The sequence below is a fragment of the Theropithecus gelada genome, chromosome 1 (assembly GCF_003255815.1).
Source record: "Theropithecus gelada isolate Dixy chromosome 1, Tgel_1.0, whole genome shotgun sequence".
In the NCBI taxonomy this organism is placed as follows: Eukaryota; Metazoa; Chordata; class Mammalia; order Primates; family Cercopithecidae; genus Theropithecus; species Theropithecus gelada.
In genome coordinates this window covers 933,087-954,146 of record NC_037668.1, presented here as the reverse complement: position 1 = coordinate 954,146, position 21,060 = coordinate 933,087, and the positions used below count along the sequence as shown (strand labels likewise).

At 36.7% G+C, this 21,060-nt stretch overlaps 1 protein-coding gene across 1 annotated transcript in view; it reads right to left on the bottom strand.

The window, feature by feature from the left end:
* The window catches only part of STXBP3 (syntaxin binding protein 3), a 56,635-nt gene extending 35,575 nt beyond the window's left edge, over nucleotides 1–21,060 (bottom strand). Inside the window, exons 1-6 of the mRNA XM_025354088.1 lie at nucleotides 20,909–21,060; nucleotides 12,068–12,117; nucleotides 11,226–11,307; nucleotides 7,302–7,378; nucleotides 5,488–5,566; nucleotides 3,991–4,091 (exon numbers count right to left, since the gene is read on the bottom strand). Coding sequence (XP_025209873.1) covers nucleotides 3,991–4,091; nucleotides 5,488–5,566; nucleotides 7,302–7,378; nucleotides 11,226–11,307; nucleotides 12,068–12,117; nucleotides 20,909–20,957 — 438 coding nt within the window. The 5' untranslated portion in view covers nucleotides 20,958–21,060. The remainder of the gene's footprint in view (nucleotides 1–3,990; nucleotides 4,092–5,487; nucleotides 5,567–7,301; nucleotides 7,379–11,225; nucleotides 11,308–12,067; nucleotides 12,118–20,908) is intronic.

Sequence of the window (21,060 nt, the reverse complement as noted above, 5' to 3'; positions counted from 1 at the left end):
CCATATTTTATTACTGCTGCAATCTCCTTGGAGTACAACCTGTGGACTGTGTGATAGTTGGTGACATGTTAGAAACCGACACACAAGGAGGTCTCAATGCAAGGTTGAAAGCAAAAGTATGGATCAATAAAATTGGAATAGTGCCACTGAAGTCCTCCCCAGTTCCACATTATAGTTTTTTTGTGCTAGAGTTACCTGACCTCTGACAAAGTATAGACAAACTATAGACTGCAAAATCAGTGTGCCGTTTTAAAGCACCTAAAAGGGCATGGTTATGAATGTTAAGAGTCAATTTGTAGGGTTTGAGCTAAGAAAAGGGTTTCTGCTTACTATGGTCCAGCTCTAAGAATAATTTTACTTATGATTTAAGAGCCAACATTGTGAAGGTCCTCCCAACTCAACTGCTTTTTAGTTTTGACAACTAACAACTAATACTGACTGGTATTTACATCTGAAATTTCAGACTGCATTAATCCAAGTCAGCAGTGTGGCCCAGAAAACTTGAGGAAATATATTCTTTGCTAGTCTGTGACTGAATATTTTAAAAATTATTTTATTAATCTTTTAGTATCTTGGTTCCATACCAAGCAGGATAGCTTACACATGGATGCACAAATGTAACGTATATGTTCTGGCTTAAAAACAGGTATTTTTAAAGAATACCTATTCTAAAACATAGAGACTTATCATAGCAACTGGGTATGGTTAATATGAAATAAGTACTAAGTCACATGCAAATCTAAGCAATTCATAGTGAAATTTTACATATTTTCTTTTTAAAACATAAGCCATATTTTTGTCTACTTTAGATACATACTTTTTTTATATTATGAATCTGATTTTCTTGCATGACCTTTTTTTTTCAGGGTTGGGGGCAATTTTTCTGTGGTGTGTACATAGCAAATAGATTTCTCCAGTTAAAAAAAAAAAGCTGTTAAAATCAGCCAGGCACGGTGGCTCACGCCTGTAATCCCAGCACTTTGGGAGGCCAAGGCGGACAGATCATTTGAGGTCAGGAGTTTGAGACTAACCTGGCCAACATAGTGAAACCCTGTTTCTACTAAAAATACAAAAAATTAGCTGGGCTTGGTGGCACATGCCTGTAATCCCAGCTACTCGGGAGGCTGAATCAGGAGAATCACTTGAGCCCAGTAGATGGAGGTTGAAGTGAGCCAAGATCACACCAACTGCACTCCAGCCTGGTGACAGAGTGAGACTCTGTTTCAAAAAAACAAAAAAACAAACAAACAAAAAATGCCGGGAGCGTGGCTCACACCTATAATCCCTACACTTTGGGAGGCCGAGGAGGGTAGATCATTTGAGGTCAGGAGTTTGAGACCAGGCTGGTCAACATGGTGAAATCTCATCTCTACTAAAAGTACAAAATTTAGCCCGGCATTGGGGTGCGTGCCTGTAATCCCAGCTACTCTGGAGGCTGAGGCAAGAAAACTGCTTGAACCTGGGAGGTGGAGGTTGCAGTGAGACAAGATTGCACCACTGCATTCCAGCCTGGACGATGGAATGAGATTCTGTCTCAAAAAAAAAAAAAAAAAAAATTAGCATGTGGTGCTTCTTTACCATGACATTTTCACAACTTTGCACAGCAAGCTTGTAGCTTTCTTGTTGTCTTTGCCTCTTATGGAAATATTTTCACTATCTTTTCCCAGACACACAATGGGGTTAAGGGAACTAGACTGTCTTGCTGCAGATAAGTGCAAGCCGCATGGCACCAAAATTTATTTTTCTTTTGTGGATCCACAAGAGGAAAATTCCCTTGGCGTGGGCCTACCCATGGAACCTCCTGTTTGTTTTCAACTGACAATGGTTTCACCCATGTGATGAACCTAATAGAAAAGAAGGTTTTGCAGCATGACACTGGTACAAAAACAGACACGCAGTTCAATGGAACAGAATAGTGAGCCCAGATACAAGGCCGCACACCTACAGCCATCTGATCTTTGACAAAGCTGACAAAAACAATGTGGAAAGGACTCCCTATTCAATAAATGGTGCTGGGATAACTGGCTAGCTACATGCAGAAGACTGAAACTGGACCCCTTCCATACACCATATACAAAAATCAACTTGAGATGGATTAAAGACTTAAATGTAAAACTCAAAACTATAAAAACCCTGGAAGACAGCCTAGGCAGTACCATTCTGGACATAGGAATTGGCAAAGATTTCAAGACAAAGATGCCAAAAGCAATTGCAACAAAAGCAACGACTGACAAATGAAATCTAATTAAACTAAAGAGCTTCTGCGCAACAAAAGGAACTATCAACGGAGTAAACGGACAACCCATACAATGGGAGAAAATATTTGCAAACTATGCATCTGACAAAGGTCTAATATTCAGCATCTATAAGGAACTTAAATTTACAAGAAAAAACCCCATTAAAAAGTGGGCAAAGGATATGAACACTGTTCAAAAGACATATAGGTGACCCACAAGCATATGAAAAATGGCTCAAAATCACTGATCATTAAAGAAATGCAAATCAAAACCACAATGAGGTACTATCTCACACCAATCAGAATGGCTATTTTTAAAAAGTCAAAAAACAACAGATGCTGGTGAGGCCGCAGGAAAAAGGGAAGGCTAATATTCCGTTGGTGGGAATGTATATTAATTGAACCACTGTGGAAGACAGTGTGGTGATTCTTCAAAGACCTAAAAAACAGAACTACCATTTGACCCAGCAAACCCATTACTAGGTATATACCCAAAATAATACAAATCTATCATAAGGACACATGCATGTATATGTTCACTGCAGCACTATTCACAATAGCAAAGACATGGAATCAACCTAAATGCCCATCAATGGGAGACTGGATTAAAAAAAAATTGGCATATATATGTATATATATACACGCGGCCAGGCGCGGTGGCTCAAGCCTGTAATCCCAGCACTTTGGGAGCCCGAGACGGGCGGATCACGAGGTCAGGAGATCGAGACCATCCTGGCTAACACAGTGAAACCCCCGTCTCTACTAAAAAATACAAAAACATAGCCGGGCGAGGTGGCGGGCGCCTGTAGTCCCAGCTACTCGGGAGGCTGAGGCAGGAGAATGGCGTAAACCCGGGAGGCGGAGCTTGCAGTGAGCTGAGATCCGGCCACTGCACTCCAGCCTGGGCGACAGCGCGAGACTCTGTCTCAAAAAAAAAAAAAAAAAAAAAAAAAGTAATATCAAATAAATCCCTTATCTAGGACTTGTCTATCCCTTAAAATATTGATCACAGTTTCAAGCAACAGTCAACTATTTCAATTCTATAAAATGCTAGAATCCAAACACAGAGAACAGAGCACAACAAACCTTAACAATTCATTAGCTGTGTGATTTGAGGCAAGTTACTTAACCTCTTTGATTTCTTGATCTTCAAAATGGAGATAGAAGTACAATCTATTCCTATGGCTATTGTGAGGATTAAATGAATACATTTATGTAAAGCACTCAGGAAAGTATACGACACATGGGGAGTATTATATGAGTGTTTACTTATATCATTATAATCATTGCTATTATTAATTGAAGGCTCAATGTTCCAAAGGCAAAACAAGTCAAAAAATCCCTTCATTTTATAGATTAAAATAATTTATATAATATTATATTAAAAGTTGATTAAAGAGCATTTGTTTTAATATCACAAAAGGTTACACAAGCTAAATGAAATACTTTTTTTTGGAGTCATCTAACAAAGACTGTGCTCAAAACTCTCTTGATCTCATAACCTAGTAGTTCTGTAATTTGACAAACACAGGACTTGGTGGCAGATATAAAATTTAAGCCCTGCTATATTCACTTTAAATTCCAATTTATTGTTCATGCTTCTGACTTCATCATGGGAAATGTCTATTTGTGGATTAGGTTCAAAATTCACCAAATACATATAAAAATATCTTCAGAATATACTTTATTAACAAATAAGCCATAAAACCAAATTTGAAACCTGTCATGAACTAAAAAATAAAAATAGAAAGTACCTGAGATTCATGTGGAATGAAGGAAATATTTATTTCTTTACATCTTCTTATTGACTTGGAGCAAGAAGCCTTAATTTTGTTAAAGAGATTATCAGGGCAAACTGAGGGGAAAAAAAACCAAAGTATATAGTTACATCTAGATCTTTATTCCTTTTAAATAAATCATTCCAACATCCAAGAATAGTTATACATAATTACTGGCTTTCAGAGCGTTATTTATTATGAGGACATAAATCATACATAAATATTGTTATTTGCTTTACAAAAGATATATTCTAGTCAAAAGGACTGTAACAGAAATTCCATCTTTCCTATTCACATCCACCATAACCTCAGATATATTTCCTTAAAGATCTGCTAACAGAGCAAACTGAAACTGTTAGGAAGAAAAATCATGTCCAAACTTATGACTTAACAAACAGCAGCACTTTCAGGACATCTTGGAAATTTATACTACTTTTCCAAATTGCCACTAAGTGATCCATACTACAACCATACAACACAAATCGTTAATTTTTCCTTCAGTTAAAGGCAGCTTTCTAACATTAGAGAATTCTAAGACACTATAATACTAAGTTCTGGAACTCAGAGCCAGTGTTTTTCCCCTTTCATCAAAGAGTTTATCATTCCATTAGATCTAGGTTGGAATACCAACCATTGGCTCCTAGTATCTTTTAACATGATATTCTTTAGCCTTAAGATTCCTTAAGTTAAAAGAGGGTTCACATTCATTAAATTTCATCAATTCCATAAACATGACGCTCTGTATAATAAGGTTACATAACAAATACTTATGGTGTGACATTTTTAAAATCCAAACTATTAGGCATGAGATAAAAATTCATAGGAAAAATGATATACTACTTAAAGTGAGGACCTCTAATAGCAGAGACCAAGACTTAATTTAGTTAAGTGATATTTTTATTTTGAAGTATATTATATAACATATAACATAAGACAGAATTGTATGTGTCTTTGAATTTCTCTGTGATTCTTTAGCTACTAGTTTTCTATGTGATCATACAGCAGAGTAAGATAAATGTCACAGATTTTCTCCCTTCATATTGGCCAAACAGATGTCTGTTTTCTTCAGTGCCCTCTCAAAAGGTCTTTGTTTTTTACAAGAGAATCAAATCCCTAACTGAAACGCTGATTAAAAATATTTCTTCCTGTCACCAGCACAGGATTTGAGGGCTAGCCCTCTCCACCTATCCCTCTCATCCCCAGCAAAATGATTGTCTTTTGAAAGCAGTTGGGAATAGTTTCTTTTAATTTTTGATCACCTTAGTATGAATTAGGATAGATATAATCTTACATTTTTAGATTCTTTCTAGCCTAATTAGAATAAATGATAAATAGAAAATCACCAGGACTGAAATAATATTATAAAAAGTAGATACTTTAATGACATTTTGGGCTGGATGATTTTTAAAAAGTCAACAGTTTAAAACTAATGGAATTTTAAGCAATGAAGCAATAACTTTTAAAAAGACTTACAGTCAGTGAAGTAAATATATGCTGCTTTATACTTGTTCTCCGATTTACTTGCAAAATCATGTAAGAAACAATCTACAGACTTAAAAAAGGTTAGATGTTAATACACATTTTATTAAATATTAATTTAAATGTTACCTTTTGAAATGACTAATATTATTTTATTTCAGTGATAAAATAAAACCTTACTGGCTAAAAGTTTAATTTATAAACTGAGTTTTTAAGATGCTATATTCTCCAGCCAGTGATAGCTAATAAGGTAGTAAGGTAACAAGAGTAAGGTAATATTAACCAGTTTTGGTTTTGGGGAAAAAAAAAGAGTAAGGTAATATGTATGAACAGGATGCTCTTATTGGCAATGAAGAGGTCTAGGAAAACTGAAACAACATATAAGACAAGACTATTGGAAGATAACAGATTAAGGAACTAGAAACCAACATACTGTAAGTATCATCTACATGGATAACGAAACCACCAAGACTTATGACTGGAGAAGTGCTGCAGTGAGAGACAGTGAGTGAGGAGCTTAAACTATCAAGTGATTAGAAAGACCCAAAACTTGGTAGGTGACTGTAAGAATGAGGAATATACAATTTTGTATCTTGCTTTTGTCACTTAACATCCAAAATGAACATTTATCTAGGTCACTAACAACCCCTAGAAAAATTATTTTTAATGGCCACATGGGTTTTCATTTATTTATCATTTCATTCATATATTTCATTCAGATATCATATGGCCTATTATTTATTAGTGCTAAAATTTAATTAGATTTATTTACTGCTAGAAACTTAGCTAGACTATTTATTTCCTAACAATAAACTCTAAAATATAAAACATTTTTTAAGGTTCTTGATAAAAAATTACAAACTATTTTCCAAAAAGGCTGTATCAATCTATACTCCCACTAGCAGTATATGGTAGTTTCTGCTCCATTATCCACTGATAACCAGAATACTCAGAATGCACACACACACATACACACCCATATATATATTTTAAATCCCTCTGTCAATTTGCTAGATGAAAAATGGTGCATTTTTTTAAGTTGCATTTTTTTTTCCAATCATAAATTTTTCTCTCATGGAATTATATTACAGATAAGATATAAAATATCATTAAAACCCACTAGCAGCCAACATGTAGAGATTAAAAAGTGAGTATCAGGTTTTTTTTCTTTTTTAATGTCTGTTAGAATTTTTTAGAAGTGAAATGAAACAGAGATTGCCAAATTAACATTCTACATGGGAATAAGTGAGAGATCAGGTTTTCAAAAATGCATTCTCAGATATTGTACAGAATAAAGAAATCTGATAATTTGGCTCTAAAAGGTTGGCATCAAGTATGAGTTAGGTCATAGGGTCAGATTATAAACTAAAGACTTTCCTTTCACATAAAATATATATACACACACATATATATCCATCTTCATATATAAATACAAATACGCTACCGGAAAGTCACTGAGATAAAGAAGTAATCCAAGACTATAGATTATTTCTTTTACCTATATTACCATCCCCCCAAAAGGTATAGTTCAATAGAAACTGCATGAAAAACAAAACATGCAAAGAAATGTTATTTTACACAATTTAATTCTGCTTTCACATATGGGAAAAAAGGAATTCTTTTACTTATACATTCTCATTGGGAAGAATGCAAATAATCTTCTAACAGAAAAAACTTTCCTAAGCAAACTAGTTTATGGCAATATTTTTCTACTAAAGTGTACTTCATTACTTTGAATTTTCTATTAGTAAACCGTAACAATGGTGAAATATTGATGAACCTATTTTTTAAGGCCTCAAAATACTCACCTTTGATGTCGGAGTGATGAAATAAAGAGCTTTCATTTGTCTGACAGGTTCACGATTCTTATAAATATTCTCTACAACTAACAAGAAAAAAGGTCATTTTATATAACCAAATATTTATACACTTAAAATAATTTTTAAATAAACTTTACTGTATTTTCCATTTATAATAATATGAAAATACATTTACAAATAATATGAAAACAAAAACATTTACTGGGTTTAACATTTTCTTTGTCTTCACTGGATACATTTTAAAATCCTGAAAAATGAAAAATGAAAATTCTTCATTTTCTTACATAAATAACGTAAGAAATTATTCATTTCTTAAATGAATAATTCATTTTCTTACATGAATTATTCATTAAAATTCATAATAACCTTGCAAGTATTTTACAAATGAGGAAACTGAGGCTTAAAGAAGTAACTTATCCAATCATACAGTTACAAAGTGGAACAGGCAGGCTTCTAACCCAGATTTGACTCCAGAGCCCAAGTTTTCACCTGCCACAGTGCTGTTTAAATAAATTGCCAATTAACTCCTATTCTTTTTTTTTTTTTTTGAGACGGAGTCTCGCTCTGTCGCCCAGGCTGGAGTGCAGTGGCCGGATCTCAGCTCACTGCAAGCTCCGCCTCCCGGGTTTACGCCATTCTCCTGCCTCAGCCTCCCGAGTAGCTGGGACTACAGGCGCCCGCCACCTCGCCCGGCTAGTTTTTTTGTATTTTTTAGTAGAGACGGGGTTTCACCGTGTTAGCCAGGATGGTCTCGATCTCCTGACCTCGTGATCCGCCCGTCTCGGCCTCCCAAAGTGCTGGGATTACAGGCTTGAGCCACCGCGCCCGGCCAACTCCTATTCTTTTAAAACCACACGTAAATATTCATAAAGTACTTTTTCAGCAACAGAACATCACTAGAATTTAGTCAATTATATATTTAATTATGGAAATTAAGCCATTTATAAGATTACCTAAAGCAAAGTGAATATAAAGTTAATAAACTTTGTCAAATTATTTAAAGCTACATATATATTTCTTAAAACTAATTTAAAGTATCCTTCAACAAATCCAGAGAACCATCTTTCAAGATTCATGTTGACAAAGGGCCTAGAAAGAATTAACATTAATGTGACTGGCAAGAGAGGTTACTGCTGGACTTCTCTTTTAAATTTGGTGATTTCCTTTTCTCATTCCTGAATGTATATTAGTAATGTAGAGGTTTATCATAACTACTACTAGACAATCAAATAATATTTCCAAGGAAAAATTTAATCTTTTTCTCTTCATTCTCAACTATTATAATTTTACTTGAAAAAATTAAGGTTTAATCTGTGCTCATTTATTTCAATTGTTTAATGCTCAGAATGGAGTGTCTTACAGCCATGCTATACATACTATTTTGTTTGGTGAATAATATACATGTTAAAACACTGAAAATACTGTGATAGATATGATTTAGAACTCAGGCTCTGAGAATATTCTGAAATCTCTTTATTAATAACAGAAAGTGCCACTTCTCCATTCACCGAAAAGTACACACCTATCAAAAAACCAAAAAAACAAAGAGAATGGTCTTTAATAGTGAAAAAGAATAATCCAACTCCCAATCTGTCTTTCACTTTTTATTTATTTTTTTGAAATAAGGTCCATTTTGTCACCCCGGCTGGAGTATAGTGGCACAATCAGGGCTTACTGCAGCCTTGACTTCCCTGAAGGAATCCTCTTGCCTCAGTTCTCCAAGTAGCTGGGACTACAGGTATGTGCCACCATGCTTGGTTAATTTTTTTGGATTTAGTAGAGACAAAGTCTCACTATATTGCCCAGGCTGGTCTTGAACTCCTGAGCTCAAGTGATCTTCCTGCCTCAGCTTCCCAAAGCGCTGGGATTATAGGCATGAGTCATTGTATCCGGCTTCAGTCTATTTTTTTTAAGGTTTTTACACTTGACTTTTTTCTCCACTCAAGTAGCAAATCCTGACAGAGCATTTTTTCCCCAATTTTTTTTTAATCCCAAGACACTACTAAATATTTTCATGAATGACCTGAATGACAACAGAAAGTCTGACTGCTGAACCTGCCAATGCCCAGTTTCATAGAGGGATTTTCAGGAGAGCTAATGTGGAACTCAAAAGGACTGTTTTGAGTTTAAGTTAGAAGATATGACTACAATTAAACCATAGCAAACTTAGGTGGGTCTGGAGGATATCAAAGGTATCCCACAGCAGCGAGCTCTATGATATACAGTCCTATGAAACGCTTCTCAAAAATAGCTTTCTGTGGCCAAATAAGTTAAGAAAACTGAATACTATCATTTTACCCAGGGGATCTACTTATACCTTGGCATATAAAGACTCTGAAGTCCTAAAGAAAGCTGTTGAGCTGTGTTTAATACTGTTCCCTAAATGTACTGGCCACAGAATCCCTTCCTTGAAGAATATCTATTAATACTGAGCATACAGTGAGAAACGATGGTCTACAAAATGCAATAAACTTCCCTACAGTGCATAACAGCTCTGCAGTTCCAGAGCTTTTATGTGTTATCAAATGGTTCTCACCCTAGTTTCACATCAGAATGACCTTTCGGAACTTAAAAAACTTAAGTGGCTTAATCAATATTTCACTTATTCAGTAGAAAAATCAAGGCTTCAATTTTCTAATTTCTAGTTTAGAGCTTTTTACACTGAGGGTCAGAAAGACCACAAATTGAATATGTAATCAACAATAAAGGTTATTTTATGGCTGGGCATGGTGGCTCACACCCGTAATTCCAGCACTTTGAGAGGCCAAGGCAAGTGGATTGCTTGAACCCAGGAGTTCGAGACCATCCTGGGCAACATGGTGAAACCCTCTTTCTATCCAAGAAAATACACAGATTAGCTGGGTGTGGTGGTGTATGCCTGTAGTCCCAGCTACTTGGGAGACTGAGATGGGAGGACTGTTTGAACCCGGGAGGAGGAGGCTGCAGTGAGCCAAAATCACACCACTGCACTCCAGCCTGGGTGACAGAGGGAGACCCTGTCTCAAAAAAAAAGATTATTTTATATATAAACATCAAAACATAAATATGATACGGTCAGACTTTCTTGAAAATACTGGGTATATTTTTGAACTTCATTAAGTTAGGAGTAACAGACAGTACATAAACTACATTAGGATTCAAAATATAAATGAATTATATTTCACTTGGAGCCTCAGATTCCTCATTAGAAATGAGAGTATTTGATATCTGTCTTCATAGGGTTATTATGAAGATCAAATTTTAATAAGTGAGTTAAAGGATGAACTAAGGATAACACGATTATGAATGTTACAAGATATTAGTATTTTCCTCAATAGGTAATATAGATTAATATCTCAATAACATAATCCTGCCTAGAGGAAGACAACTTCTTGTGACATTATGATTTTTTTTCAGAATCTGTAAGTATTTCAAATTTTCATACTAAAACTTATTTAAACTTATAATTATTTGCCTCCTTTCTGGTAATAAAGATAAATTTACAAAGTCAGCATTATGCATTTGTAAGTACGTACAAGTTAATTTTATGACATAAATCTTGATATCCACTTTAAAGCGATACATGAAACCATAAACTAAATCAAAATACTGAAGTAAAGCTTGTGTATCAATACACAAACTTGTTTTTTATATATATATATATATATATATATATATATGAGCAAAACATTTAAAGAACCTCAACAAGGCAACTGAGTTAGGCTTGGTTAGGGGTCTTAATTATATGTCTCAGCTGAGGGGAAAAAAAAAACTGACAGAAGATTCAGAGAAAAGAATGTTAAATCTAATTGTTATGGCTACAGTAATTTTAAAAAATAAGCTCCTTAGAAACACAATTACTAACTAAAATTTAATACTTCAGATCTCCCCCAATTACAATTAAAAAGTGTTCATGCCAAGAATAACACTTACCAGTAATACCTTCTTCTAGAAGATCTGTCATTTTGCAACATGATGCCAAAAGCTTAGTGGTAAATTCATCTAAAAGCATTATCTTAAAACAAACACAAATTAAAAAAATACTGTAAGCATCCTATTACCAAGAATGAAAAAAAGAATTTTATCCATTAACCTTTATAAAGCCTTTTATAACATAAAATATCAGGACAGTAGGCAAAATGATCTCATCTTTTATCTTGCACAATCTAGAGATTTTCTCAGTATACATGCATATAGTATTGTACATAAGTAAGCAAACAGAAATATTTCTAATTTGAAGCATAGAGCTTATTCATTTTAAATGACATTATGTTTAACATCAAATTTTCTTAAAATTACAATTGTCACTTGTAGAACAATTATTGCACAAAGCACTGTTTTAAGCCATTTCCATGGATTAATTCACCTCATATTTACAATTACCATATGAGGTATTACCATCACCATTTTTATAAACAAGGAAATGGGGGCAGAGAGAGGTCAAGTAATTTGCGCAAGGAGCCAAGCAATTAAGTGGTGAAGATAGTATTCAGAGCCAAGCAGTGTGATTCCACACCCTATATAGTCATCCCTCAGTATCCATGGGGGTTTGAGGACCCCTATGTATACCAAAACTCCATGGATACTCAAATCTCTTACATAAAATAGTGTAGTATTTGCATGTAACCTACACACATCCTTCCACATAGGTCAAATCATCTTTAGATTACTTATACTAGAATACCTAACACCATGTAAATACTATGTAGTTTTTATACTGTATTGTTTTTAAAGTTTGTATTATTTTTTATAAGAGCAAGGTATGCAAATTCTACCTTCCATTCACCTTCTTTCTTGCAGTCATCAAACACTGTTGCTTTTATCTCTGTTTAAAAAAGAAAGGAATTACTTAGGAATTAAATCAACAGAAACATAGTAATTCAAACAGTCCAAAATGGCTAAGGAAAAATCCAATTTGAAATTTGTTAAACTACATAAAAAGCATACATATTTGTTAAACCTCCAATTCTAATACCTAGCCTATACAGTACATTTCAACTGTAATCAATTTTTTAACTTTAAAAGGTATTATAAAAAGGGTTAATATATTTAGGTACATCAACATACCGAGAAAATATTTCTAAAAGTATTACCTGATTTGGTTTTTCCTATTCTACTTAAATCCCAAGTAAAACAAGATGAAAACAAAAAACCCACGGGAACATCCTTAAGTTGCCCATTGCTAAATTATATCTGCCAATCAAATCTGCATAAACATTTTTCATACTGATTTACTACATTACACTTTTCAACAATACATATCACAGCATTTGGACACCAATATTCAATCTTGATTTATAATCAATAAATATTATGTTCCTTACAATGATTTTCAAAATTCTCTAAATATGTTTTAAAAATTAGTTCACTGATTTAAAAACATTTTCCATTATGTATTAAATAACGCATGTAGACAATTTACACAAATATCTGTTCTACTTAATAAAACAATTTCCCACACTTACTATGTTTTATTAATGTTCAATTGATTTTCAAATCAGTAGTAATACATAGTAATACATAAAATATAATTAAAATATAAATTATAGTAACCTGTTTTTCATTAATTCTTGTTAATGAGATGGTTATTTCATTAACTTAAGCTTTTCCATTTCCTAATTTATATTTAAGTTAATGCTTTTGGGAAATTTATCAACAAGTTTTTGATAACAAGTGATGTTAAAAAATGACGGCTCTTCTATCAGAAGGTATAAATAGTAATAGTTACTGTGGTACAATAAAAAATTTTGGTTTTTACCCCCAGTTTCTGGCACAGAGCCCCTAAAGGCCTTGGAATCTCCTGAGTGGTAAGTGTCTCTTCCATCTGCAAATGGAATGACTCTTGGGTGAGGGGCCCCTATATAGCTTTAGATTGAGGGCTGGTCACCAGACCAAGCATTAGGGTTGGAACCTTCAGCCCTACCCCAGGACCTCTGGGAAAGGAAGAGGGACTGGAGATTGAGTTCGATCACCAGTGATTCAATCAGTCATGCTCATATAATGAAGCCTCCATAAAAACCCCTTAAGAGAGTTTGGAGAGCTTCCAAGGTGGTGAACAAACCATGTGCCAGGAGGGTGAGACACCCAACTCCATGTGGATAGAAGCACCTATGCTTAGGACCTTTTTGGACCTTACCCTATGTACCTCTCCACCTGGCTGTTCATTTATATCTTTTGTAATAAACTGGTAGTAAGTAAAGTGTTTTCTGAAGTTCTGTGAGCCATTCTAGCAAATTAATGAACCTGAAAGGGAAGGGGGATTGTGGGAATTCCTGACTTTGTAGCCAAGCCAGACAGAAGTGTGGGTCTAGGGACCTGGTACTGGCATTTGAAGTGAAGGCAGTATTGTGAGACTATCCCCTCAAACCTGTGGAGTCTGACACTAACTAGTGTTCCTAGCTAACTAGTTCCTAACTAACTGGACATCCTACAATTCATTTCAATTCTGACACTAATACAGCTGGGGTCCAGAGTTGGAGAATTGGTTGGTGTGAGGGGGGAATAAAACACATATTTGGTTTCAGAAATGTTAGTAAAAGCAATTCAGTTATTTATAGTCATTTTCAGAATTGTGATCTGGAAGGTTTTATTGTGAACCTTCAGAATTGTGACTGGGAAGATTTGAAAGTGTTAAGAAATATCAACTGAGATAATTATATATTGTTTGCTAGGAGGATTATAGTGTTATATGAGAATTATGGTGAAAGTCTGATATATTTAACCATAATTTAAGCCAAAAGCACTGGCTTCTAGAACCCTACAAGCAAAAATAAAGGATTTTCTCAGGTACAGCTCAGATACAGAAATATTATGCTGCTTTTCCTTTCAAAGCTAGCTTCGTTCTTTACACCTCAAACAAGCTGAAAATTGAAGACATTTGCTTGTTTTTATCAGATTTATTTGTGTCTTTCTCTTAAGAAATGAATGCTCATGGAATGTATGATGGAGTAGATTGGAGAAAAGCTCCCTAAGCAGAAGTCATCTCATTATAGTCTTTGAAACCTTAGAACTGCATTGTCCTAGATGGTGGAAACCAGACACATCTGGCTACTGAGCACCTGAAATGCAGCTAGTCTGAATTGAGATATCCTGTAAGTACAGAATACACAAGACTTCAAAAACCTTAGTACAAAAAAAGGAATGTAAAAAACTTACTAGGTCAAATATAATATATTAATTTGACTTTTTTCTTTTTACCTTTTTATGTGACTACTAGAAAATTTAAAATTACATATGTAGCTTGCTTTAAATTTCTAGTGATAGAACTGTCTTGGAATCTGAAGATACTTAGATCTATCTGTGTCTGCCAGAGGAAAAAAAAAAAAAAAAAAGAATCTGAAGATACCTAAAGAGTCAGTGTTATTGCCTTAAAGAAATAACTAGTTTTATGGAGATAGTAAGGGCATCCATGAAAAGTGACACAGTCACAGGTAGATATGTTTAGAGAGGAGTCAAAGGAAATCATATCAACAAATACTATAGAATTAAGGAGGCATTTCCTCTAAATACTAATGAAAATCATTTGACCTTATATCCCTTTCTCTAGCATCCTAAATATGGATATACCTCAAGACTCAATTCTCTTACCTTTGCTCTGCTTGTTCTCAGAGCAAAGGTAAGAGAATTTGCTCCTGTGGCTGGTCTCCTCAGCGCATATTCATCATCAAAGTTTCATCTATCATATTAGTCTTTCAATTTTTGACAGTCTTACAGCCCTTCTCTCTTTGAACATCATTCGATTATACAATACAGATACAAGCAGCTACATGTCTCAAGGTGACATTACAGCACCCTGAAAACTACTTTAGACTTATTTCTCTAAGTATTACTGTCATTTTCTTAGTCATTGTCTTTGTCTATTTCCTCCTTTCCCCACACCCACCTATTAGGCATATTGATTGTTCTCTCTGGTAGCTATTATTTTTCATTGCCACTGTCACCCAGCATCAACTTGATTCTTCATTCTCACTGAAGTATTGCAATAGAATCCTATCTGGATTTCCTGCTTTCCACCTCCAACACCTTTGCTATTTCAATACATTCTTCACTCTGCTGTCAGAGTCACCTTCCTGAAATACAACTGTTTGATTATATTAATACACACCTCGAAATTCCCTCAAATGCTCACTCTTGCTTATAGAATAAAATCTAAACTATACTATTTAACATACTCCACTGACTGGCTTCTACCTAATCTCTAAATTAATCTTCCACTAGTCCAAATGCTACCCAGATAGTAACTTTAGTTTGTTTTTGTTTTCTGAGACTGAGTCATGCTCTGTCACCCAGGCTGAAGTGAGTGGCATGATCACTGCTCACTGCAGCCTCAACTTCCCAGGCTCCAGCGATCCTCCCACCTCAACCTCCTGAGTAGCTGGGACCACAGGCGTGCGTTACCACACCTGGCTAATTTTTGTATTTTTGATAGAGATGGAGTTTCACCATGTTGCTCAGGCTGGTCTTGAGCTCCTGAGCTCAAGTGATCCACCTGCTTTGGCCTCCCAAAGTGCTGCAATTACAGGCATGAGCCACTGTGCCCAGGCTTATGCTCGCTATTTCTTTATTCAGAGTCAGGGTCTTGCTCTGTCACCCAGGCTGGAGTGCAGTGACACAATCAATGTCCACTGCAGCCTCAGCCTCCTGGGCTGAAGGGATCCTCCTGCCTCAGCCTCCCATGTAGCTGGGAACACAGGTGAAAGTCACCAAACATGGTTAATTTAAAAATTTTTTGTATAGATGGGGTCTCACTTTGTTGCCCAGGTTGGTCTCGAACTCCAGGGCTCAAGGGATCATCCCACCTTGGACTCTCAAAGTGCTAGGATTACAGGCATGAGCCACGGTACCTGGCTTACAATTTTTATATAATCTTTTCTATGGCATCTGAGTTACCAGTTACTTTTTAAAAGTCTAACCCATACTATCCTATGTTTGCTCCACATTTTATTGCCTTATTTTTTATATTTTAGATCTTTAATGTATATGATTTTTAAAATTTGCTGGAGATGGACTAAGATCATGCCTAAGTATATAAAAGAGGAGCAAGAAAGCACAATTAAAAAAAAAAAAAAAAAGATGTCAGGCAAAAAGCCTTAAATGAAAATCTAATAGTAAATAGTAAATATTTATGTCCCAAACAAAACAACATAAAAGAAAACTATGGCATCAGAGAAAACTATCAGGAATGCAAGCAGAAATAAAGAAAATATAACAAAGTGAAGATCTAAAAAATGGAATCATGGAGAATTCAAGCTGAAAAAAACATGTTGAAGAAAATGTGGTCCAAATCCCTCATGGTTTAAGTTAGGAAACAGAAGTATAACCTGGACTAGAAACCAAGTCTTACAATGATTATTTCAGTATGGAGAAATAATAAACCAAGCTTCTATAAATAGTGTATCATAACAATGTTTTTGAAAATCAAATAGCAAAAGTAAAAAAATCAGACTTGTAGGCCATAAGGGAAATTATATTCTCAGAAAACTAAAACATGGCTGGGCGCAGTGGCTCACGCCTGTAATCCCAGCATTTTGGGAGGTCGAGGTGGGCAGATCATGAGGTCAGGAGTTCGAGACCAGCCTGACCAACATGGTGAAACCCCGTCTCTACTAATAATACAAAAATTAGCCAAGTGTGGTGGCGCTCACCTGTAGTCCCAGCTACTTGGGAAGCTGAGGCAGGAGAATCACTTGAACCCAGGAGGCAGCGGTTGCAGTGAGCAGAGATCAAGCCATTGCACTCCAGCCTGGGCAACAGAGCGAGGCTCCACCTCAAAAAAAGAAAAAAAAAAAGGCCACATGCAGTGGCTCATGCCTGTAACGCCCGCATTTTGGGAGGCCAAGGTGGGCAGATCATGAAGTCAGGAGATCAAGGCCATCCTGGCCAACACGGTGAAACCCCATCTCTACTAAAAATACAAAACTTAGCTGGGCGTGGTAGCACGTGCCTGTAATCCCAGCTACTGGGGAGGCTGAGGCAGGAGAATTGCTTGAACCAGGGAAGAAGTAGTTGCAGTGAGCCTACACCACGCCACTGCACTCCAGCCTGGCGACAGAGAGAGACTCTGTCTCAAAAAAAAAAAAAAAAAAGAAAAGAAAACTAAAACATGTTATTAAATTCCTAATTATGATTCCAACAGATTCTGCCTCTGGCCCAGATTATTCAGTGAACAGGTAAGAATCTTTATAAAAGCAAACCCAGGGGCCTGGGGCAGGAAACCAAAGCAATAATCATCACAAGTTAATCATCACAAGTCAGCTGAACAAAAACAGACTGAACTGTGAATGGGAAAGACCACCCAGGGGCTTTCAAGATACAATGATCAAAAATTGTATGAAAGCAGACTATATAAAAACTAAGGACTGGCCGGGTGCGGTGGCTCACGCCTGTAATCCCAGCACTTTGGGAGGCTGAGGCTGGTGGATCATGAGGTGAAGAGATCGAGACCACCCTGGCCAACATGGTGAAACCTCATCTCTACTAAAAATACAAAAATTTGCTGGGCATGGTGGCACATGACTGTAATCTCAGCTACTCAGGAGGCTGAGGGAGGAGAATCACTTGATCCTGGGAGGCGGAGGTTGCAGTGAGCAGAGATCGTGCCATTGCACTCCAGCCTGGCAACAGAGCGAGACTCCGTCTCAAAAACAAAACAAAACAACACATACACAAAAAACTAAGGACTACTGTATAACCAACTAAATATATACAAAAGTAAATACTAAAGCAATTATTTCTAGGTAGAAATGTAGTAAATTGAAGATTTATTCTTATTTTGTTTTTTGAGACAGGGTCTCTGTGGCCCAGGCTGGAGCGCAGTGGTGCAATCTCGGCTCACTGCAACCTCCACCTCCTGGGTTCAAGCGATCCTCCTACCTCAGTCTCCCAAGGAGTTGGGACTACAGGTGCACACAATTCAATATTTATTATTGAAGAAAACACTACAACAAAGGGCATGGAGGATTTCTCGTAAACATAATAGTGTAAGGGTAAAAAGGCACCATTATAAAATTATTTGGTGGTGATATAAGTCAGAATACTGGTTACTCTAGGGGAGAGGGTAGAGCTTGAACTGGGAAAGGCCATAGGGTGCTTGGAAACATTCTTTTATCGTGATCTGGATGGTAGTTTCATGGGTAAAAAACTCATCCAGCTGTGCACTTATCATTAGTGCACTTCACACTAATATTACACTTAATTAAATCTTAGAGTAATTTATCTTCAAAATAGGAACAAGAAAATCACTTTCTCTCAGCACTGTTTAATAGAATGCCAAAAATGCTACTGACTGCTCTTTGAAAAACGAGGAGAAAATATCATTTTTAATGGTTTCCCACTGCCTACAGAATGTCTAAATAATACAGCAACCAGGTCCTTCATAATCTGGCTCCAAACTACTTTTTGGTCTATGTCCCCCTATCCCTTGCAATGAATACCCTCTACTCGATCAAAAGGAATTGTTCCCTCTTCCATAATCAACCACTTACTTTGTCACCTTTGGGGTTTGACACAGATTTCCCTCTGCCTGTCAAAATCTTACTACCTTTCAAGAAACATCTTATATGTCACTTCCTCTTGAGCCTTCCCTGACCTCCTCCCATAGAGGAAATAATTCCTTCTTCCAAAATTTCATACTGCTAATACAGCAGTCCTTAAGTACTTGTGCACCTGTCTTCTCCCACTCAATTGTCAATTCTAGGAAATCAAAGAACAGAGTACATACTCAATATATTAACACTGATTTAAATAAATGACTGTGTAAATATCCAAAAATTAAAAAAAGAAAATTTTGCCCAACAAAATAAAAGAGAAAGCAACCAGAATGAAAAAAGACATAACACAAAGATAATTGAGTAAAACAAAAACATATGATTCTATGCATGCTTTCAATTGCATTAAAAAACTTGTGGAAGGATTTATAAGAAACCTGAGTGTCTCTGGAGAGGAAGGCTACGGGTCTGGTTGGGAGGAAGATTAATTTTGTTTTTATGTAACATTTTTAAAATCTAATTTTATTATTATTTTTTAAGACAGGGTTCAGTATGTTGCCCAGGCTGGTCTTGAACTCCTAAGCTCAGGTGATCATCTTGCCCTGGCCTCCCAAAGTGCTGGGATTACAGGCATGAGCCATTGCACCTGGCCATAATTTTTTCTTTTCTTTTCTGCTATCAAAATTTTTTGCCACCTCAAGGTATTTAAAAAGCAATTTTAAAATGTTAATTACGAAGATTGTGAAGCAGCACGAAAAATGTTGAGTCAATGTTAGTTGATTTAAAAAAGGAAGTCACAGAATGACAGATAATAAAAACAATGTCTTTATATGAAGATCAGAAGGAAAACGTGAAAAAGGGAAAAAGCTTATGATTCAATATGTAAAGAACTGGCTTAAATGCATACATGCTGATGTTAATAACATATATCTGGAAATTATTTATACAACACAATTTGTTACCCATTTTCACATAAATGTATTTAAATACCACTGTTTTAAAACATCCCCAAATCTTAAAAAGTCAGCCATGTAAATCTTGAAAAAGCAAACGCCAACCTTAAAATTAATCTTTTAAAAGATAATTTTAAATTTTTCACCTATTTATACATTTGCTTAGTGCCTGCTATATGTTAAGCACTATCCCAGTTACTGATTTGGATTTTTAATTTTAGACAACGAACTCCCAGAATTCTGCTGACTAAATCATTTCTGTTTTTTGTTCAACAAGTTGGACTAAGAAATACTTAGATGCTACTCCCTTTCCACTACTAGGCCATAATTATTTTGAACTCAGAAATGCCAGACAATGATGGTTATTCCTGTTAGGTGGTTTCATTCTTTCTCTAACCTGCCAGACCTAGGTTTGGAGCGATGTTTATGAAAGTTGTGGATGACACCGCAGAACATCAGTAACCAATAAGAAGTCCGGTCCTAACAGCAGGCAGGGGGCCCCCGAGAGTGTAGGGAAAACGGAAGGAGCGGCGGCTGCAGCCCGGGCTATGCAGGAAGATGTCACGGCTGGACACCCGGTCATTCCAATGGTCCCTTCTCAAGAACTTTTCAGAAAGTAGGTTCCTCTCGGAATAGGGAAAGAGGAGTCTGTTAAACAGTGAGGGTTTTTTTTTTTTTTTTTGAAAAGCACGGGTTGATACTAACACGAATAAGCAGAATAAACAGTCCTTGCAAACTCCAGTGTGGGGTGGAGATGGGGGCGGAATAAACAGCGCTCGAATTGTCTCGGATGGAGAGACATCCCCAACTGGTGGAGAGCGGACAAGAGCAGAGATGAGTAGAGAGTGCGGCCGAGGACAGGCGCGGGCCCCGCGGGAGGGAAAGCCGGGCCAGGGCAGCTCACCCCGGGCGGAGCTTCGCGGCCAGGAGCGCGGCCGAGGCGAGTGGGTGCCCGACGCCAACTAGAAGGCCGCGTCCCGTCGCACCCCGCCCATCCCTGGTGCTGGCAAGGAACAGGGCAGGGCAGGAAAGCAGGAAGAAGTCCTCACACAGATCCCAAAGCAACAAGTGCTCTCGGCGGCGACTCAACAGACCGCTGGGTTGGGGCTGCAAAACGAGACCCGGCACGGCAGCCTCCCAGCCTTCCCTCTCTCAACCCCTGCCCCACCGCACTCACTCTGCCACACGACGCTCTTTAGCCCCCTCTCTGCCACTGGCGGCGCCATCTTCCCGACACTGCGGAACAGCAGCCACCACCTTCCACTCCCAACCTACTTTGGCCGCAAAAGCGGCGTTGGGATGGCCCCGCCCCTCGCTGCAGGGGAAGGC